At 36.9% G+C, this 23,233-nt stretch overlaps 1 protein-coding gene across 1 annotated transcript in view; it reads right to left on the bottom strand.

The window, feature by feature from the left end:
- Window positions 1–23,233, bottom strand: part of LOC129000444 (intraflagellar transport protein 140 homolog) — a 36,288-nt gene that overhangs the window by 8,204 nt on the left and 4,851 nt on the right. The window contains exons 5-23 of the mRNA XM_054427408.1: window positions 22,750–22,849; window positions 21,949–22,124; window positions 21,560–21,737; window positions 21,376–21,528; window positions 21,020–21,259; window positions 16,750–16,955; window positions 13,448–13,628; window positions 12,903–13,113; window positions 12,092–12,187; window positions 11,323–11,430; window positions 10,521–10,662; window positions 9,723–9,860; window positions 8,880–9,028; window positions 7,496–7,673; window positions 5,795–5,934; window positions 2,832–2,978; window positions 2,030–2,182; window positions 1,418–1,541; window positions 259–419 (exon numbers count right to left, since the gene is read on the bottom strand). Coding sequence (XP_054283383.1) covers window positions 259–419; window positions 1,418–1,541; window positions 2,030–2,182; window positions 2,832–2,978; window positions 5,795–5,934; window positions 7,496–7,673; window positions 8,880–9,028; window positions 9,723–9,860; window positions 10,521–10,662; window positions 11,323–11,430; window positions 12,092–12,187; window positions 12,903–13,113; window positions 13,448–13,628; window positions 16,750–16,955; window positions 21,020–21,259; window positions 21,376–21,528; window positions 21,560–21,737; window positions 21,949–22,124; window positions 22,750–22,849 — 2,981 coding nt within the window. The remainder of the gene's footprint in view (window positions 1–258; window positions 420–1,417; window positions 1,542–2,029; window positions 2,183–2,831; window positions 2,979–5,794; window positions 5,935–7,495; window positions 7,674–8,879; window positions 9,029–9,722; window positions 9,861–10,520; window positions 10,663–11,322; window positions 11,431–12,091; window positions 12,188–12,902; window positions 13,114–13,447; window positions 13,629–16,749; window positions 16,956–21,019; window positions 21,260–21,375; window positions 21,529–21,559; window positions 21,738–21,948; window positions 22,125–22,749; window positions 22,850–23,233) is intronic.

Raw genomic sequence — 23,233 nt, 5'->3', positions numbered from 1 at the left:
CTAATTAATAATCAATTATTCATTATAAAAATTAAAAATTGTGAAATAAAAAAGTCAATCTCTAGAGGACCGCAATTCCTTAAATTTAACTCCTTATCCATAATTATATGACAATTTGCTGATGAGATATTTGGACCCAAAGTTAACATTGTTCTTATGGGGAAGAAATCCAACATGGCTTCCACTATGGAAGACTCTTAATTTAGAATCAAAACGACTTTCTTCGCTACTTAATGGTAGGGTATTCTGAGTACAGACCTGAAGGCAAGGTCTAGAGCGCGATGCAACATGCCTGCGCGGTGGTACAACTGTACAGCTTTGTCTGGGGCAGAGGGAGCGAGGTAGCCAGCAACTTCCAGCTGCTCTCGACGACCTGCACCCTGGGCTAATGTCCACAGCTGCTGGTCCAGACCTTGCTCCTGTTAACAACCAATTGTGACTGCTATAGAAGATATTCCTTCCTTTCTCTATACAAGAAACTATTTTACTTTCTCCTTTTATACATAGTACAAATAGAGAAAGAATTGTTTCCGTAAAAATGTTTTGGGTGGAAATATTTGTTTTGGATCTCCCTGAACCATTTTGAAATTATGTCTGTGTGTATGTGGATGTGTACAGAGCTACAGACTACTACACCTGTGGCCCAAAAGAAATTTGGTATGTGGGTACTACTAGCTTGTGGTATCTCCAGACGTTTTTCATCTTGTTGAAATTTCTGTTTTTAATGGTTTTGCCATAAAAACCTATAAATTTCATAACAAAAGTAGTAAAGTTTTAATGTCAAGTTAAAAGGGAGTCTAATGGACGGTAAGCCAAGCATGGATCAAAGGTTCTAGTTAATTTTTTTTAGTAAGATCAGTTATAGTTGTTATCTTTTTTTTAAAACGTTTTTATTAGCTCGCTTTCTTGTCCAGTACAAATTTTGCAATGAATTTTATTTTGCCTGTGTTTAGGAGTAGTTTGTGTATTAAAGACATCCCATCTATATGGATCAGCTGTCGCCAATTTTTTACTAAAAAAGAATGTAGTTGTGTGAGCCAGTCACAGATTGCGCTAGTGTCTAAAACTCTATTTTGTACCTTATTTTTTGTTACTGACATAGTTGCTGGGTCACAAAAGTTGCTATAGCTCATAATGAGTCATTATATTACTTTGATTTGGTAAAAACCATCGTGTAATCTGCAGAAATCAGTAATTTAGATCAGCGCAATCTGTAGGTGGCTCACATCAACTAAGACAAATTTTATTTAAAACCTGGCTACAACTTTAACATGGGGATGGAATGTCTATAGTCAAAGGTATTACTCAAGAGTGTGGTATGTGTCTGTTTGATGATACCATTTATTTGTACTAATGTAGATCATTCCAAAGAACAATAGTTGTTTCTCAAACTACCAACTGTCTTGTAGCCACTTACCTTACAGATCCTGATGGCATTGGCGAAGGCTGTGGCTCTAGTGAAGAAGTGGATAGCCTCAGGTATCCGACCCATGTTCTCATACTGCCTGGCCAGGTGATAACAGGCTGCTCGATCTCCAGAACTATAAACAAGTTTACTGTCGATTGCTGCATATACATTGAAAGATTAACATATTGTGTTTCACTAATTTGTCAATTTGAGTTAGTAAACATAAATTTTGCATTTTGAATCATATCATGAAATGTAAAATTATCTATGAATTAATGTAATGGAACTGGAAACTCAAATATCTAACAGACATAGCTTTCCATAAAATGAATGTAAAATGCATAAAAATTGGTTAAATCTCTTTACAAAAGTGAAATTAGTGGATAATCCTACCTTTAGCCTGAATCAAAATGTTAACTGTCATTGTAGCCTAATAAGTAGGCCAAAATAGATTTAAAAATTTACGCAAGATTGTAGCAGAATCCTCTTATTAAATAGTCGGATCTCAGTTTTTAAGCAGATCCACCAATCATCAGTAAAAGGACTAAATCCAGGATGTCATTTTTTATTTCCAACCCAACATCATATAGCACAACATGATGAAAAAAGTGTATTGTCTACCTGTTGGCGATTTCCGCAGCTCTGTCAAAGTCCTCTAGAAAACACATGACTCGTACCATAGACAGATGATCACCGGCCTCCGTATAATGCTTCATGGCAGACTCCATATCTCCTGTGCTCTCCATGTATTGTGCCCACCACTTGATCAGTGCTCTAGGTACACATACAAAAATGTGACTTGCGATGTCTTAGTGCTGTCCGGTTTAGATAAACTAACCAGGTTCAAAACAATCAGCGAGAAATGTTTAGTTCCAAATTAATTACTTATTCTTTGTCCGATTTCCGTGGCATCAAACCCTACAGTAGACATATAAACTATTAATCCTGAATGTTTTAAAAACATTTAGTACACTCTATTTGAAAACATGGTAGTGTAATCGACTGTAAGCTAAGTCAAAGATGTCAGGGGTTCTAGTCTTAATTTTGCCAATTAAATTTTTTTGTATGAAAAGTACTTTTGCTGTAGTAGTTATTTTCTTTTTGTTGCCTGTGTTCTTAAGTTGTATGTGTATACCCTACTCAAGAATATACAATAATAATATACCACTAAAGAACACAGGCACTGAAAAGGGTAGTAACTATTTTAATATACCTAATTCAAATTGTTGAGCCTGGGATATACTTAAGAAATTATAGTTAATTTTTGCACTGTACCGGGCCACCCCTTGCTTTATTAAATATGTTACACACAGGCCTAAAATCAATTCCAAGTTAACTTAGGGACTATTCCTATCTTCCGAGCTTTTTACTTATGTCATCCTAATGGTTATTGAAAAGGGTTCACAATATTGTAATCACATACGGGTCACTAGACTTGATGATGTATTTCTCCAGAGTTGTGTAGTCATGCAGCAACATCCGAGGTACTTGTTGTCTGTGAGTGTCGGCTCTCTTGTACATCTCTGCAGCAGCCTCCACATCTCCCTCCGTCTCTAAATGTTTCCCGTACCTGCCACACAAAATAAAACTTACTTTATAATTTAAAAGATTGCAACCATGATAAAGTGTTAGAACAGATCAACTGCAAGTAGCCAAGTATCCAGATGCCATGTTAATGTATAATCTATATATTAATACGCAAGCAGTTTTCTTTTCACAGTCATAACTCAAGAACGGCTAGATGGATTTTAACGTTTGAGGTGTCAAATTAAAGGTATTTCCACGTAGATGTGCAAATACGTCTCAGAATATTAAGAAAGGGCATCACTTAAGTACACTAAAGGGCTAAAGTTTGGAAGGTGGCGCTCTCTGTTGACATTTGATCAAACTCATTTCCCTTTGTTTACAAATAACATATGGACGCAGTTTGAAATAGTTTTAAGGTTAACCACAGACTGCAGGACTTAAAACTTCCAGAGCAAAGCTGGAATTTATATTTTGTTTCAATCTGTTAACTAAGTCTGGTTCATAATAAAGAGTTTAAGAATAAATATTTAATTATTTTGTCTATGGTTAAATTGATTTACTTTACATCGTATTTTACTGATTATCATGTAGTTACAGTTCGATGTGATGAAGTGAATGTTTAAAAGTGATTATTCGCTATGCAGTTATCATTAGTTACATTACCATATTATCATGTAATTTACAATGTGAATCAAAATTCCAATTCCTTTATAGTGTTTTCTGTTGTTTGGTTAACTTCCTTATTTCATTTCAATTTAAAATCAGATGCCGCCAGTACGACGAAGAACTTGAGTGGCTGGAGGGAACGCGAACATGACCACTTGCATCAGACTCTCAATTGAACATTTGATGGGTACATAGTGGTAGTACCACTGTTGTGATAGTCCAATCTCGGACAAAATGAACGTTAAATGTTTACATTAAAGTGGCTTACATATTTTTAAGCAAGAAAAGACTGGCCGAGACAGTTAAGTTTTTAATCTTTGTTGCCATATAAATGAAAGGTTCGTTTACCTCATTTGTGCAATTCACCATACCTTCGGGTTCTTATTGGAAACTCCCAATCCGAAAATAGGACTCTGAGACTTATATCCAGAAATTATTTGGATAAAGTTTGTTAATTCAATTCTGCTTTTACCATTGTCAGCTCCGAAGCTCATTAAGATGAGAAAGTTCCTCAGGGGATCTACAATTTTAAGGTCCGTGACACGTTTTATCTCCGAGTGAGTCCTCTAATTCCTCAATAAGGTGATGATCCTGAATACGCATAGATATATAAGTAAATACGACAATGTCACTAGAAACCAAAAGAGAATTAAGCACAATTTAAACAAACAATTTGATAAAAAAAAAAGCGGGAAAAAGGGTCACAACGCAAACCCATTTGCAAATCTTTGAAGACTGTGGCAGACATTATAGTATGTTTTCTGTGACATTATGTAGGGACGAGAGCTCTGAGGAGTCAAAGTGAGGTTGTAATGTACATGATAAGAGACAGAAGAAGTGTCTTCCCTCGCTACAATGGTGCTACCTGTGTTGATGTCGCAGCAAATTTTTAAAGCTGAAAACACTTGCTTTACCCTCTACCAACCCCTACCAACCGGAGACTTGGGTTCGGGCCCCTAATTTAAACACGCCTAAATTAGAACACATCAAAGAAATAATTTAACAATGCAAGAATAATAGGAGCTATGGTTGGCGTCAAGAGAGGAATTGAGCTACATTAGGTCAAAATTTACAGTGTGTGGTTGACATCTACGTGCGCATAGAGTGCACCCGCCTACTGTACATAAGAGATAGCCAAAGTAGTATGAGAGTGAATGTAAATTTAAATATTGTAGATTACTTTTATATTTTTTACATCATAATATTTTAATATTTCTATAATCAGTCATATGATTTATTTTAGAGTAAATCTTTGATTGAGGTCTTGCTGTTTATGTTTTTTGTTTATTTTTTACATACAAGTTTCAGTTTTGCTCGATTTCGAGCAACGTGTTATCTAGTCTAAATTAATCCACAACAAAATCAAATACTTCTGACACATCAATTTTTGCTACGATTCAAGGAAAAACTAAAATGATGTAATACATTACATAACTTTAGAAGGAAGAAGAAATGGATACACAACTAACTCAGCTAACTGCAAGTAAGCTTATTCAGAAGAAAGTAGTAAAAAGAATTTACAAAATATAAGCAAATATCAATTTAACTTATCTAATGGACATTTTTCTGCTATAAACTGCCTGGAACTCTGTGAGTTTCATCCCTAAGAGTACTGTATCTGTTTCTTCTTTCTTGATGTTATCTTAAGTAAGTCCCCGATATTTTACTCAGGGCTAACAGTTGGCCAGAAGGATTGCTTCTGCCCAGAAATAATTTGTGGGCCAAGCTCGATTTAGCTTTTATTTTCCCGATTGGAACAAGTGTCTACAAAGATGTGCCATCTAAAATTGACGATTATGCTACAATCGCATGTGAGATGTTCACGGTTTTCTCGTGATCGTGGGAGACAGTGATGATGTCGCCGCAAACGCAGGAGATATTCCAAATTTCACCATGACCTCAGAAGATGATCTTGATTTAGCCAAGACCACAGAAGGTGTTCTACATTTTGCTGGGATGTGGAAGATGTTCATAGTTTCACCGATGTGTGAGGGGATCAAGTATACCATTACGTATGAAACAATTGCAATATTAAAATTAATATTTTAAAAATCAATACTTTCCAAAGCAACTTGATTGTGTCCCCAGGCTGACATTTTTTACTCAACCCGACCTTAAAAAGTCCTCAGACTCCTAATTTCAGGTGATTTTCTATCTGAAACACCGAAATCTATTCATTAACTCTAGTCTCACCAGTGACACGTGTGTCGTAGATGTATTCTGTCCTTGTCCTCTGCCAATCGGACACTGTCAGGCCACTTGCCACAAGTCTGTAGTAGTTTGTTTAGCAAATCCCATCTGCCACACTCTGCATACAGCCTCTCCGCCTCCTCCTACAATCACAAACATGATACAATCTAAAGATCAGACTGAAGAGTATGGACTGACAATCACACACTAATTCACAGCCACGTAGTGGCCAATTTGGGATTCTCCTTTGAGAACAATAACATATTCTGAACACCCATGAGCACTGCCAAGCAATAAGTGATATTAGAAGGAATGCCTTGTTAAGAAAAATTTGAGTATTCTCTGTGTAACTCAGAGAGGAGCAACACATAAGTTCAGACAACTGATCAAAGATCAGAAAAGCTTTATTCAAGATTTATACAATATATACATGAAATAAATGCATAAATACAAAATGGCATCAAAACAGCTTATTACTAATTAATACCCCCGCCGCAGCAAACCTGCCGACTAAGCGAATTTCCATTTGTCTTAATTATTGATTTTCAATAAAATATATTTTAATAACATTAGGTTTAACGAGTACCTAGGTTTGCTGCTACAAGGAAACTAATAAAGTGTGTTTTTTGTAAAATATTGATAGCTTAGTAGTAGTACAAAATAAATAAATTTGATCAAAATACAAAATATATCCATAAACAAGCAAACTACAACATTTGACAATATTCTCCATAAGAATAACATGGGAATTTTAAATTTACAATTTTTTTAATTTTCTCCGTTACTATTACCCGAACAAAAATACTTTTATATACTAAATTAATTGTTTTTTTTAAGCTCTTTAAAAAGGTCTAAAGAGAAATTGGGAAATTTTGTGTTTTGAGGGTCAAAAGTGAGAAACACCTATTTTTACCCCATAAAACCCCCCGTAGAGCCCCGTTCCCATGGTCCGATCATGCTGGTTCGCGAACTCATTCAAGTTTATCCCGCTTTACACCTTTAAACCAAATTTCATCAAAATCGGACAAAAATTACTCAAGTTATCGCGTTCACAGACGTATATATATATATATATATATAAGTCTATATATATATATACATATATAAAAATTTGAACGAATGGTGTTTTTGGCCTCTGGGGACATCAAAATGAAAAAGTAAATCGGTCCCGGGTCTAGGTCTTACCGTGCCACCTACGGTAATAGCTACTTCCCTATAGGGAAATTCGCTAAAAATACTCGGTTTAATAACCTAAGCTAAATAAAACAGGGAAATTTAATTAATGTAATTACATCTTGTAAAACTCTTCAAATGAGTAATATGCTCTATCAATTAGAAACAGAAACAGTTTAAGTTTTTTTTTAGGACCTAATATTTTATATAAATATTTCTTTTGGTAGATGATACAAAAACGTTATATCTGCAGCTGTTGGCTTTCTCAAAGATCAAGAGGTTACAATCGTATTGAAACTGAAATAGACCTATTTATTGCGGTTTTCGTCAACATGCAGTAACAGGCGGGAACAGACTGTTATTGTATTAATTATGTCTTTTTAAATCTGTCTCGTCAAGAAAGCAACAGCTGTTAATTTTCTTTCAAGAAGAATGATGTTTGATAATGGCATAGAAGACATGTGCGAAACTAACAATTTGGGCCTGCAGACCAGTATTTAATTGAAAACAAACATAGAAGTTTAAACTCACCAACATTCCCAGATGTACAGCCAACATAGCTACCCGAGCTTGTATCTCAGGATGTATTTCAGCTTGGCGCAGTGCAGCCACTCCCCTAGCATCCTTCATGTTGCCCAGACACACTCGTGCCACGTCCAGACGACGGGCCTTCACACACATGCGCGCCAAGTTGGTCCACACAGGCACACTGCAACCATCAACAACAATACCTGAATTATTTCATCACAAGAACCATATCAAAGTGCAATGAGCGAGAGTAAAGTGCAGAAATAGGTTAGAGAGTTTAAAAGGGCCATGAAAATGTTAATTTTAGACGAAGTTGTGTTTTTGGTAGGTACCCAAACTTCTCACAAAAGACCACAAAAGAAAAGGATTTTCAGAGATACTTTTAACTGCCTAACCCATTTACGTATTTACACTCGCTCATTGTACTAAGGCTATAACCTTCAGTCATCTGGCGATGACTGTCGGCATCAGATGTGTTTCTTGTGGTCAAAAAAAACTTATCCCCGACCTTATCTCGCATGCGGCGGTATTTTCAGTAATGTTCAAAAACATGCAGCAAAGTATACACATCAGCTACAGAGCTGCAAATGGTTCCATTGTGTTCACAAATGATGACTGTAAGTGAGGGGGAGCCTCGTTGCAGTGTACGCGTGAATTACAGAGCTATACATTACAAACCAGAATAGTGAGTCGGTAGCGTTGTGGGCTTCGGGCCCAAGGCAGCGATGTCGTGGGTTCGGATCCTGGTCACTGCCGAAAACATTTTATCAGTACAGTTCACCTTTGTACTGTACCGGCTCACTCCTTGCTTTGCTGTATACGTTCCACGCACGGGCAGTTAGTCTATGTGGACAGGCAAATGCAAGGTTTAAAGAGGCCGCCAACCTCTTTAAAAAAAAAACCTTAGGCCTACAAAACTTTTGTAGTTAACTTACATTAACTTGCATTCTTTCCCCCTTAGATCTGACACTCATGAGTGGACACTAGGGGTGGAGGCAAGCTCAGCATGAAACCTCATAGACTGGCTAAAACAGGTGACTCCTTCAAAATCAACTCAATTCGCTTTTTTAATGAACTACCTGACAGTGCAAAATTTGTTGATTATGATATTTTTTAAATATAATTTATAATTGGCTAATTCAAAATCCATTTTACAGCCTAAGTGACTTTATCAAGTGTAATTTTGATGTTTAATTTTAAATACAATAAGTTATTATGCCAATATGTTATGTAATATTTTGATGTATCAGAAATTTGATTGTTTTTAGATGATTATTTTGTAATGTATATGACGTGCCCTACTTCTTTGTAAAAAGATCAATGGAATAATTATCAATGGTAATTCTTATTATTATTCTTATTGTCTGCTTCAAGCTATTATTGTTACCTGTGTATGTTGTGGATGGCTTTGAATGCATGATCAATGTCGCCAATGATGAGACTGAAGCTAAACTTGATGACAGCGCTCCTAGTGGCCGCATCACAGTTCTCCAGTCCTTCGAAGTCTCGCATCAGAATCTTCTCAACTGATATATTCTGGAAAATAAACAATCAATTGTGAATCATACTATTTGAAAGTTCATAAGGTTTGAAAATGATTGAACGATTTATGTTTGAAGTAAAAGGGTATATTTTCAACTTCTTATAATGTAGTAAAGCTACAAAATAAAGCAGGTTTAACATGAAATTTTTTTTTTGATTGAAATGAACAATAAGACTTTTTAGTCTTTAGCTATTTTTTTCTAATAATAGAGAAGACAATTTTTTTATGATAAGAAAAAACACATTTAAAACTTGTCCATTGAATTGGGTAAGTTAAAATAGTTATCTTTACAGTTTCCAATTATTTCTGGCGAAGGCTTCCAACAGTTCCAACAACACTGAGAGCCAAGTCACTAGACAGGTGCTAGTGGTATTGAAAATGAAAATTAAATCAATCCATCAGCAAATAATTGTTAAGCAAATGACTGTACAAAATAACACAAGTGGCAGATGTGGGCATTTATATCTTGCTCGCCAATTTAATTGATATGATCCAAACCCAAATCTTATATTTAAAGAAAATTGGATGGAACAAAACTTTCACAGGAGCCCAACATAATAATTATCATTAATCTTAATCTACAACGATAATTTGTCCAAACAATATTGAATAGTAATAATAATGTATATTGTAGAAAAAATGTTGGTTTAATGAACATGTTTGCAGTGAGTTTGCCTGTTTACCCACCTGTTGATTGGTCGGTTTGCTCAAGACGATGTAGTTGGGAGTGTCCACAGCCAAAAGAGAGACAAACTCTTGGTCCGTTGTTCGAGAGTCTTGTAACAACAAACCATGCTCACTGGACGCTATCAGGCTCACCAACACCTGGACAAACGAACAATGACAAATTTATTGCTTAAAACCGCAGAAGATGTTCACGATTTTGTTAAAACTGCGGAATATGTTCATGATTTTAGGCGACCACAAAAGATGTTCTAGATTTCCCCGTGGCAAAGGAAGACATCCATCATTATTTTCCCGTGACCACAGAAGATGTTTACAATTTTGCCAATACCTCAGAAGGCTGCGTAAAATGTTAATGACTTTGTCAAAATCGCAGAAGATGTTGTCGATATTAATGGGGGAGATCAAGAGCATTATTATGTATAGATTGATTGTATTATTACAGTTAATATTTATTAACCAAAGCAAACCAATTTGGCCCGACCCAAAATTTTTGACCGAACCTGGGGTAAAAAAGTCTTGCTTGCTGTCCTGTAGAAATAAGTCAATTTGTTTGATCCGTTTTCCATAAAGATTTGTTAGTGAGGGTGTAACTAGTGGAATTTTGTAGGAATCACAAACGCTTCAAAAACGCAAAGTGTTTTTTTTTTAAGTAAACTCATCAAACCTTTGTGTCAGGGATCAACCCTCCTCCCCCTTGCACTGAGGTCTGAGACACTAACCACCACACTATCGATACACTTTAACTCTCAAATTCCTTGCGCTTTAGTTTCTGACAGTCTATTAAGTTTGACGACTCACATTGTTGCTGACCAGAGGATTGGCTACTTTTCTCAGCACATTGTTGACCTGAGTCTGTCCCGGGGGTCGTCTGGTCTCACACACCAAAAGTCGAGGTTCCTCCCAATCCCAGAACAAGTTGACAACAAACCTCGACACTTCCCTTTTAAAAAATAAAATTTGTTAATTCATTACAACTTGATACTCAAGTTTTAAAATCATTGTCTCACAATTTTAAGTCTAAGTAAATACAAAAATACAGGTTTAATCGTTTAATGTTTGTATAAAGCATTGGTTGTAATGTATATAGTTGCATATTGTGAAATTTTGGTAGAAAATGTTTTGATAGGAGGTGTCAATTCAGGCAGTATGTTTTTGCGAAGTTGTTAGGAAGTAAAAATTACAAATATGCACTACAGATCTGAATAATTTTTTATTAAGATGATGATTTTTTTAGAGGTTTTGGCTGCCTCTTTATACTATGAACTTTCCCATCTACATGTGTCTCAGGCCTGTGTGAGGGTAAGGTATAAAGCAAAGCAAGGAACAATACAGAATGGTATGCCAATACAGAACAAGAAGGAACTGTTCAAACAACATATTATTAAAGACTACAGCTCAGAAAAGCCATGTTTAAACAAGGCCTATAGGCCGGCAGATTACCTGCCTCGAATGTCATCTGAGTTAGGTTACCTGCCCACCTAACAGCTTTGTGTAAATGTGGCTAAAGGGATGCTAAATCTAGGCACGGTGCCCGATATATAATTTTAATTAGTTAGGTTTTTAACTAATCATAACTTATTTCATAGTAAACTCAACTTACATATCTTGAGGACCAAAACTATGACTGAGTATTGTGTCAGACTCCATATCCCAAACATAGACTTGAGGGAGAGGAAGCAGATTGGAGCCCGCTACACTTAGAGCAACTCTGTACAGCAAACACAGTATAAACATCTCATAAGAATATTGTCTATTGAAACACTACATCAAGGACAGAATTAGGGAAGAATCTTTTATGAAGGAGCAGTTTTGGGTAGAAAAAGCAGTACAAAATACATAAACTCTTTTTCTAAGTAAAAAAGATAGGGGAGATGGATAAAATCAATCACGGTTTTGTACAAGAAAATACTCTTAGCCAGGATTTTGATTGATAGATTAAAGAGATGCCATAAAAAGAAGTACAGGTAGGCCAGAGAATTCACAGAACAGAAACTATACATATCTCAAGAATGTTTCACATATTTTAAACTAAACTATAGGCTAACCTTGATAACACACCAAACCTTGACTAATTTTCAGTTATCAGAAAAAAAATTAACTGACTATAATTAATACAAGTTTAATGTATTTTTCATAGATAAAAAATGAATAGTTGCAGACTCAATGATTAATAGGTGTTGTGCAAAAGGAGGGACACAGTATTTTTATGAAACTTTTATCAAGGACCCTGCTGTGAAACAAAGTAATTTTCAATTATTTCAAATTCTTTCCATTGAGCAGCCATTATCAGAAAATTTACAACAATTTATTACTCTTCATATGAATGACATCAGAGAAAATGCACTGCAATAAAAAAATACAATTATTACCTTGTTCCATTAGCATTTGCTCTTGCACAAATGACTTCGGCAAAGTCTGATATGCTGTCAGCTAAGTCTTTGGCTCTTCCATGTAGCTTTGCCTCTCTGAAAACGAAATAGAATTTTCTTATTTAACAACAAGACAAATATGACAGGTTTAAAAACACATTACGATATAATTATACAGCAGGAATTTGTTGAGTTTGGACTCGAGTTAGACACACCAGCCATTAGTTGTGTATGAGACGGAAGTATGGAATGAAAGAGAGTAGGGCAAAATTGGGGTTTTTTTTTTAGGGGTAAGTGGAAAATAAGGGATAGAGTCAGGAGTTAAAAGATTAGAGAGGTGGTTGGCTGAATCTTGCAGCTTCTCTACCATTGGTTTTAGCTGGAGACTTATGTTCACCAGGCTGCTTCCCTGAACAGTTTTCCTACTAAGAACAGAGTCTTTTGTAGTCTTTCTTAGTTTCTTCTCTTCAAGTTTTTCTTTTTTTCATCCTTACCAGGCACTCTTATACAACCCCTCAATGAAGAGATTAGCCATTAGGAGAGAGTTAGTTGAATAAAGCTTATGAGAGAGTAGATAAACCAGACTAGAAAGAATGTGGGAATTGAACATACCAAACATAATATAGTTGGCGATGATAAAGGAAGGAGATTAAGGGGAAGACTTGAAAGAGGTTCGGTAGATGAGGTGAAAAGGGACGTGGAAAAGAAAGAAGTTAAATGGCAAATGTTGGAGGAAATAAACAGTATACAGATAGAAAGAGATGTTGGGGTCTGGTCAAAGCTCAAACCAGGGAATCCCTTGAACAATTACCTGCGTGAGACGTCCCACAGATGAATATAGCCACTGATGGTGGCCACAGCCAGGTAGTGATTGGTCAAGCTGACGGTGATAGGTTGTCCCTCGGTGTCTAGTGTCTGTTTGACAGTTCCCTGAAGTGTGCGGACTTGTAGCTTGGCATCACTCAAGGTCACCAGGCTCTGCTCGTACATAACTGCTGACTCCACCTCACAGTTGAATGACCCTGGAAAAACCAGTCTAGAGTTGATCAAGACCTAGAGATTCAGGGGATAAAATATTTTCCCAATCTTCGAGGTGAATATTTTATTTGTCGGAGTTTTTGAAATATCTACCAATTGCTCCCGACGTCTGCTGAAAGCCCCTGATATCTTTTGAATAAGCCTGGCGTCTTACAAACAAGGCCAGCGTCTACTGAACATGCCAGACGTATGCCAATCGATCCTGATATCTGCCAATTAAATCTGATATTTTCTTGGATATAATGAGACTAACTTGAAATCACATTTATTCATGTTTGAAAAATATTATTTCCATTGCATACTATAAATCTTTCTCACCCATAGCATTGATGGCAGAGACAGGATTGATAACATAAACAGCCACAGTTTTGCTGCTCCAAACAGCTGCATTGTCTCTAGACAAACAGACACCAAACACCTGCAGGTCTGTGTTGAGATCAGCTGTGTCTGAACCAGACTGGACAGTCAGCTGTGACGCAGACACTTGTACCACTGATAACTGAAACATACAACCACATGTTACTTAGCACTGATTTCCTTGAGCAGCGCTCAATCAATCTATGGACTATTTAAAATAAGAGGGCTATTCAGGAAGTAAGGGTCGTTTCTGCCTGATCCTTGTCCAATCTGTGCTGATTGCACACTTTCTAGTAGAGACATGTTTGCCTTCTCAATGACCGTTTAGCGGTCACAGAGGGAGTTTCGATGTGCTCAGTGGTGCTCATTGTCACAATTGAAAACGCCGCAAGTTTGTTGTTAAGAGTACAGAAACAACGTTATAAATTGAAGTTTTGTCTAGAAACAATGCATTCAGTTTCAAAATGGCAGAGCTAAGATTGGGAGGGGGATTATAAATATGAATGCAAATAATGCAACATTCACTTTTAGCACAAACATTCTTCCACTTGTTTACTTGTAATTCTTTTTCTTTTTGGAAGTAGGTACTATATATCTATCTAAATCAAATCATTCAAAAATAAAATGTGTCTTTCCAATCTTAGAAAGCTTATCAACAATAAAATATTTCATATTACATTGTAAGAAATTACAATGTGTGCTCAATAAAATTGGACTGTAAATTAACATTTTTTTTTATATCTAATTTGTTTGGCAAAGTGTTGTTAATGTATTTAAAAAAGCCTTGAATTACAGAAAAAAACATAATTAATAAAACAAACTTAAAGCCCAATATTTTATAATTGGTTGCTAATTTTAATTTTAGGAAAACTCAGATGAAAAAGCATCAACCAGATTTAACTAATTGCACCTTTAATTATATCAATCTATATCTCTTTTGCACTCATTTCAAATTTAATATTGTAGCCTATAACACACATGTGGAGTGTACATTTTAACATTACTGTACAACAAGAGAAGTTAAAACTTAAAAGTAAACAAACCAAGAAACAAGTCATAAATACTTATTTCTATGGAAACAATTCAAGTCTGAAATTAAATTTCTGACAAAAATCTAAATGGGTGCTGTTGGATTTTTGAGTCAAATTTGGGTAACTTCATGTGATCAGAGTGGATTCTTAAGAGTAAGATCAAGCAAAGCAATTCTGTGGAATACATGACAAAGTTTGTCCATTGGCAGATCCCATTGCTCCAAAAAGAAATCTTGCAGAGTACCTACAGCTAAAATGCAACTAAAGGAAGATTCCGGGAAAACCTGGGAGTTTATAGTAGGCCTACTGATGTTATACTCGCAACTTGATGTTCTTCAGAACAAATAGTATTGAGAGGACAAAAGAGTTCTTCTAGCAAAATATTGAAGAAATCAGAAGAAACATGTATAGAAGAAAATTAAGGCACATAATGGAACATCTGAGAACTTCAAGAGGAATAGAACGCCGAAGAGATAGCAACTAAATTTTTGCCTGAGGATGAGTTGCAGCGGAAAACACAGGACATCAAAGCATTCAGGGATGCGGAGGAAGAAAATGTAAAATATGATTTAGGACGGACTTTTAGCGTTAAGTGTCTTAAACATTTTATGTATCTAGTATAAGGTAACTTATGTATCTAGAATTAGGTAAGTATCTTTGTAATGTTATTAATCTGACCGAGTGAGGTGGCATCATGCCATTTCACATTCGGGAGGTCTGACTATCAGGTCGGCCATTCTGAGGAAAGTTTGTACGGTTTCTTTCCTCACTTAGGCAAATGCCGGAATGGTTCCCTCAAGGGCCGTACCCCGCCAGGCAGAATGGAAGATAGAACCCTGTTCTAATTCTGTTTGGTTAAAACAAATACCTGAGTAGGCGACCCTGTAAACAATTTAATAAATAAACATATTGGTCTACCCTATTTATGTTTTGTGTTTTTTTTCAGCAAATTTCTCTATAGGGAAGTAGCTAATACTGTAGGTGGGGGCGGCATGGAAAGACCTAGGCCCCGGACCAATTAACTTTTTTCATTTTGATGTCCATAGAGACTAGAGACAAAAAACACTCTTATTCAAAATGTTTGTATGTACATATATATCATGTATAGGTTTTTATTTTTATATTATGTGATATAGATATGAGTAAGTCTATATAGGTACATAGTCTATCTATATACAGACATAGACTATGTAAACGCATAACAATTAATGTTAAGTGATAAGAGTTTAGCTGGCTTATATGAGAAAATTAGAGTCCAGTCGCAAAATAGACACACAAATAAAAGATAATAGAATTTAAAACACATAATATTAATATTTCGCCCTGATATAGGACATTATCAGATAATGAATTAAAGAGAAAAATAAATTAAAAATAGGTTTTAATCTATATGCTGTAAAAGTTGTATGTAAGGAAAAAAAGTTTTATGAGTTGTGATATTTTATTTTGTAATTTAGTTCCTTGACTCCCCTAATTTTCTCAGGTAAACTAGCTGTACCCTATAGCTCTTCAAAACTATTTATGCATATACTTATGTAGCGCACTGCATCTTTCATGTTGCGCATACCTCATCATAGGAGTACAGCATAATAACAGGGCCTTTGTTGTAACTGCCTGCCGTCTTTAGCACAACCTACCTTTATCCATTAAAATGCTTGATTTGATAATCGTCCTCGGTTCTTGGTGGCACTGAAAAAATTGTACTTAGAGCGTATGGCCTCAGCTGCTGGTGTGTCCTAGGACTGTTTTGGCACTTGCGTAATTGCTGACTGAGTGTTTGGGAGATTTTGTTAGACATTGTGTTTTTGTTTTCAAAAGTATTGATTATTGATTTCGTGTAAATAATATAGTGTTCTATTAAATTGTGTACCTATTATATTTTATATTTATTTATATATGTATGCAGGTTAAGTGTAAGAAAGGGCTATGTGGCCCTAAAAATAAAATATGAAATAAAGGATTTTCATTTCACTTATTTATTTATCTGTGTATTTACACATCAATGGTCAAACCTATCCTCTGTTAGGCCTATTTTTAGCAAGTAAAATATACAAGGTTCCCAAGCTGGCCGTCAGTAAACTGAGGAATAAGCTGGTCTGGTGTTAGAGTGCAGGACTTCTATCTCTGAGGTCCCGGGTTCAAATCCCACCAATCACCAATGGATTTTAACTAAGTGATAATGCCGCAACCCTCGAGGCCCAGATGTGTAAAACAGTGATACAGCAATCTTACCCCTCGATGGTACGCTGCGCACAGGTTGTGTTCCTTCATGATGTAGGTGTTTGCAGAAGTATTGACGGCCAGCAAGGTTCCGCCCCCACCCCACGCACACAGCTTGGCTACTCCGGCCACCTTGGCAGGACTCAGTGGGTCCCATCCCCCGGCTGAGTAGCGCCAGAACACTATGTTACCAGCCGTAGTGCAACCACAGAGAACACCTGCGGAAATAACTTAAATTAGTTCTATTTTCATTAATTTAGTGACTCATAAGGTGGAGTCATCCTGTAATCCAGATAATCAGAGGTCACGAATTGTGGATATGATACTCCCTGGTGTGGTTTAACGTCCACACTAGTGAGTACCACGACTATCCGCGGTACTATCCTGATAATTAGACCAATTCGTTAATTACATGGCAAAAATGTGGTTCGAATTTTACTTGTAGGTATGGTACCTTAGTTGCCAATGGCTGAATAGGCTATTAATTAACAGCTGTGTCCAAGGAACATGTCGGCCTTAGTCAGTAACAAGACAACTAGATCACGCCACTCAGCCTACACTCATCTCCATACACACTTGGCTTAAAATACCTACATTCGTATAGTTGCTATTTCATAAAGAAATATTAACCCTTCCCGGACGGGTGACGGATATATCCACATAAGTCATTAGCGATTAAGGACGGGTGACGGATATATCAGCCTATGGTTTTTTATGTTCCGGACGGGAAGCGGTTATATCCGCCTTCTTTTCAGACAGACTGGCAGGTACTTAAACAGTAACCAGATGTTTCGCGGTACCAAGGCGCCACTTTCCTGCTCTATCCATGGCTGCGCTCTCTCTCGCACTCCCCCTCTCTCAGGCGCTGCCCCTCTCTCCCGCGCTGCCCCTCTCTCCCGCGCTGCCCCTCTCTCCCGCGCCGCCCCTTTCTCCCTCACACCAACCACCTCTCCTACACCCCCCACGACGTTTCGCGCTCAAAACCACGTTGTCTGTGTGTTGGCGCCAAACGTTACAGTTGTCTGTCTAGCAGAATGAGATAGTGATGCACGATGGCTTATAACGTAAATAGTACTAGTTTTTCTGGTGATATTATTGAGTTATTGAACAAGAGTTTTTCGGAGGGTGATGTTGCTGTTGATGGGATGGAATTGGACGAAGATGACAACATATCTGTGCGTAGTTGTGATGTAAATAATGCAAATATCGATGGAAATGATATTGATATAGTAAATGGTTTTGTATCCGAAAATGACAAAGACACTGATGTTCCTCAAGATGAATGTAATGTGGTTCAAGTGGAAAGTATTAGTGATGAACAAGTTAGTGAGGACGATATTGGGAATGCCTCAAGTTTTATTGACTCGGAAAAAGAAAGCCTTCATAGTTCAACCAATGAATCTACAATGGCGTCCAAAAAGTCATTTGCAAAGAACTCTAAAAATCCATCTAAAAAGAGGTCTACAGAGGCACAACAACCAAATCTAACTAAAGCTAAACTCCTTCGTATGAAGTGGGATAAGGAGTATGCTTTTGTGACCGACAGTGACAGTGGACCTGTAAGTACTATTCCTATTTATAACTGCAATTACGGTCGTAATCTGCCTACAGAATTTGATCTCACTTCAAAACCAATTGATTTCTTTTCACTTTACTTTCATAGTAATCTAATACAATTGATTTGTGATGAAACCAACCTATATGCTCAAAGTTTGCCTATTCAAAACCAAAGGAAACAAAAGGTTTGGGCTGATACAACAGCCACAGAGATCCGAGCTCTTCTCGGGGTTGTACTGAATATGGGACTTCACCCGTTGCCTGATATAAAGGACTACTTTTCATTGTCCTGGGTAAACAAGATGCCCTTTTTTTCCGATGTTTTTACTCGAGATAGGTTTTTGATGCTGTTTTGGAGATTACACTTTAGTCATGAACAGGGAAGCGCACGTGACCTCAAAATAAGAAATATTGTGAACACAATTCAAGAGCAATGTAAACTATTCTATACGCCAAGCTCGTATGTGTCAGTGGATGAGAGCACTATTTCATTCAAGGGCAAGATTTCATTCAGAGTTTACAACCCCGACAAGCCTGTAAAATTTGGGCTAAAAGTGTTTGTTCTTTCTGATGCTCTGAATGGGTATATTTACAGTTTTAGCCCATATTACGGTAAAAGTGATGGTAACGAGGATGAGCTTTTGAAAACAACAAATACTGTTCTACAACTCTGCGATTCTTTAGTAAAAGATCCCCTGGACCCTCCATCTGGTCACCATGTATACGTCGACCGTTACTACAATAGCCCTGAACTGGCTAAAGAGTTGCTGAAGAAAAATATGTTTGTTACGGGAACGGTTATGAATAATAGAAAGGAAATGCCAACACTAAGCAAACCGCTCAATTGTGGTGATGTAGAAGCACGAAGAAACAAAGACTTGGGTGTTATTTATTGGAAGGACAAAAGAGTGGTAACTATGCTTACAACCAAACACAAAATAAGCCGGAATGAGATGACAGAGAAGCCCAGCAAGTGGCCAAATAAACCTCCTGTTCTAAAGCCTGATGTTGTCTTAGATTACACAAAACACATGGGTGGAGTTGATCGTGCTGACCACGTGATATCTAGTTATCAGTTTATGAGGCGTACTAAAAAATGGTATCGCAAACTTTTCTTTTGGCTCCTTGAAGTGTCTACTATAAACTCTTATATTCTATATAAATCCTTGCAAGAAGACAACAACAGAGTAGCAATGTCTCACAAACAGTTTAGACTTAGCCTTGTGGAAGATTTAGTAAGAGACTACGTTCAGGAGACCTGCAATTTTACATGAAGACGACCAGGACGACCGAAAAATGATATTCAACGGCTGAACGGAAAACTCCATGTTATGGGCAAATCACCGAAGGGGTCCTTCAGATGTCATGTTTGTGCAAAGAACAAAGTTCGTAAGGAAACTGTGTACTTTTGTAAAACATGTGACGAAAAACCGTACTTACATCCAGACACATGTTTTGAGGTGTACCACACCCAAAAAGACTATTTTTAGAAGAATGGACTATTTACAGGCACCTTGTAAACTCCGTAAAATGATTTTGTAACCTTTTGAAAACTGAAATTATTGTTATTTTTTCTTGTTTTATAAGAATGGACTATTTACAGGCACCTTAAAACCCCGTAAAATGATTTTGTAACTTTTTGAAAACTGAAATTGTAGTTAAACTTTTTCTTGAAGTGTTATTTTCTTGAAACAGTTTTATATAATAAACAACGCAACAACATATTGTTCTTTATTTATTACCTAACGTTGTCATAGTCATATCTTCAAAGACGGGTGGCGGATATATCCGCAGCTTTTCTACTCATCTGCGGACGGGGAGCGGATATATCCGCATAATTTTTTTTCAAATAAAAACGAGTAAAAAATTATTTGGACAGTATGAAGTGTTCCATTGTGTTTATTTTATGTATATTCGTATAATAAAACACAAAAAAGGAAAATTAATTTTTATTTTTTCCTATGATTTTTGCCCGTCCTATGTCACGATTTCGCCCGTCCGGGAAGGGTTAAGTATAGGATAAATGTTTGTAATAAGTTTTTCAGCATGCAAAAGTTTCAGATTTATAAAATAACACTTAATTGGGTTTGAGAATATCTAATAAAATTTGAAAGATAGTGTCTAAAATGTATGTATTGTACTTAAATTAAGGTCAAGGATGTACCAAAGAGCACAAAGGTTTTTAGGATTTGTTGTGAGGATAGCAAGGGTACCTGAATGGGAAAGAGTCTAAACTGGCACTGTAGATGTAACACAAAACTTTAGACTATCACCATACTCAAAATATTAGAATATTTTGCTATCAATGACAGCATGTTCAACTAAGTTATGAGTTGATGGTACAGTTAGATTTGATTTAAGCTATGAAACATAACTTTACCTACCTAAACCTGAACTAATCTGGGTAAACTTCACCCAACCAACGACAATTGCAGTAATTAACCATACAACTTTTATTATCCTAAATTTGTATCCTTATTAGGTTAGGAATGCTAACTTCCACAACTATTTTGACCCTTACTGTACATGCCACTGTATTGTTACCAGGAGCATGCTAGTCTAGTGAACTAGTGGTAGAGTGTGGTGTGTTGACCTCTTGAGGTCTTGGGTTCTAATCCCGCCAATCGCCAAAGGACTATAGTCATAGTGCTGCGACTTCTAATCCTAGTCTGAAATAGTGTAAAAAAATCCCAGTATACAGCATGGTCAAAAATATAACCCTTACCTTTACTGGGACTGTATGCCAGACTGGTGATTGTCTGTACTGTGACGTCTGGTAGTTGAGCACTGAGAACATAAGTCTCCCCTGTATGAGGCTCCCAGCATCTTACTGTTGTGTCACTGACAGTGCAAGCCACTGTGTTGTTCCCAGCCCACACTACAACATTGCCACTACCACTCACCTTTACTGGGACTGTATGCCAGACTGGTGATTGTCTGTACTGTGACGTCTGGTAGTTGAGCACTGAGAACATAAGTCTCCCCTGTATGAGGCTCCCAGCATCTTACTGTTGTGTCACTGACAGTGCAAGCCACTGTGTTGTTCCCAGCCCACACTACAACATTGCCACTACCACTCACCTTTACTGGGACTGTATGCCAGACTGGTGATTGTCTGTACTGTGACGTCTGGTAGTTGAGCACTGAGAACATAAGTCTCCCCTGTATGAGGCTCCCAGCATCTTACTGTTGTGTCACTGACAGTGCAAGCCACTGTGTTGTTCCCAGCCCACACTACAACATTGCCAATGTCACTCACCTTTACTGGGACTGTATGCCAGACTTGTGATTGTCTGTACTGTGACGTCTGGTAGTTGAGCACTGAGAACATAAGTCTCCCCTGTATGAGGCTCCCAGCATCTTACTGTTGTGTCACTGACAGTGCAAGCCACTGTGTTGTTCCCAGCCCACACTACAACATTGCCACTACCACTCAACTTGACCTAAACACATACGGTGACCATTACTATTTTACAATGCAAATTTGTAGGACATTTTCAAGAAGTTTGTTCAGCCGTAAATTTTAAAACAGTTCTAGGCAGTTATCATGTACATATAACTTTGACCTCACTAGGAATCAAGATTTCCACCATAGAGAAGTAAGGTTACAGAGGAAACACAACATGGTATGTTGTGTCAGTAAGTTGTATTTACCGTTGTGACTTCACTCAAGGTCCCGTTGGATTCAGCCGAGTAGTAACTGAGGTTGAGTCCCAGGCCCACAACTATCAGGCCGTCCTCGGAGTCGTGGTACAGTAATTTCTCAATTCTCCCTGGCAACTGTAACACTTCCTGGCCTTTGCCCGTTTCATTGACGTACAAGACAATTCCTGGAATATAAAAAGATTGTGGATTGAAATATTTACAACCCACATCCTTAGCGATCAAACAATGAATATCATTCTCCATCGATAAAACAAAACTCAAATTGAGTTTAATTGAGTCAAACTGAGCATAGAATTGTCTGCATAACAGCGTCAACATGTCTTAACTTATAAGAACAAAAACTTATCCTGTAGGATTTAAAAAATAGCATACAAGGCAAATATCTACTTTCAGATTTTTGGATTACCTATAACAGATTTCCCCCATAAGAACAACATGGTAGGCTAATTTTAGATGTAGGTTGTAACCTTCAATAATTGAAAGAAAAATGCTTCAATATACATCTTACTGTTTACAATGTACATCTGATTTTGATATAAATGGCCATAACAGTAAGTAACATATCTTACACTAACCTTTTGTTGAAACAGTTAGTCACAAACAGTTAGATTTGAAAAAAAAAACAATCTGTTGTAATTTACTTGATCTACTAGCCTAATGGTTTGGTGCAAGGGGGTTAGGTACACGTTCCCTGGCATGTACAAAAAGTTAGAGAGTAGAGTAGGCCAATATCATCCATAAAAAATGCCTCAAGCGTTTAAAGACTAATATAAAATCACAAATGTCTACCTTGGGCAGTAGCCACGTAGAGCGCCAAGTTGTCCTGATGTACAGACACATGTCTGCCAGCTGTGCGTGGCCTCCAAGCACTGAACATGTCCAATGCCATCTAGATAACATCTCCGTGTTAGTAATCAAGTAGGTAATCATGGTGTGTAAAGTGTAGATATTTAAATGAAGTACAAATAAAAGCCTAGATATTTTCAGTTGTAAAAAACGAGTTCTGCATATTTAATACTTTTTAAAATTATTTTTAATTATTTTTATCAGGCCTACCTACAGTTGAGTTTCAATTATAATCTGGCATCAGAAAGGTCTGATAAGCATTACATGTAAAGACGAATAGCCTATAAAAAATAAAATAAACCATTGTAACCATGTTTAGAAATAATTCAATTGATGCAGCTTCTGTTTTCAAACTTGTTCAAGGCTTGAAATTGGTTTTCCATGGAAAGGACTGAACAACAAAGGAAAAATGCCACTATTAAAACTG

This window comes from Macrosteles quadrilineatus, unplaced genomic scaffold, assembly GCF_028750875.1.
Source record: "Macrosteles quadrilineatus isolate MER2022 unplaced genomic scaffold, UCM_ALF_1.0 Scaffold_8__2_contigs__length_117827958, whole genome shotgun sequence".
Classification (NCBI taxonomy): Eukaryota; Metazoa; Arthropoda; class Insecta; order Hemiptera; family Cicadellidae; genus Macrosteles; species Macrosteles quadrilineatus.
Note: the sequence above shows the minus strand (reverse complement) of the source record. Positions and strands in the feature narration are given on the sequence as shown.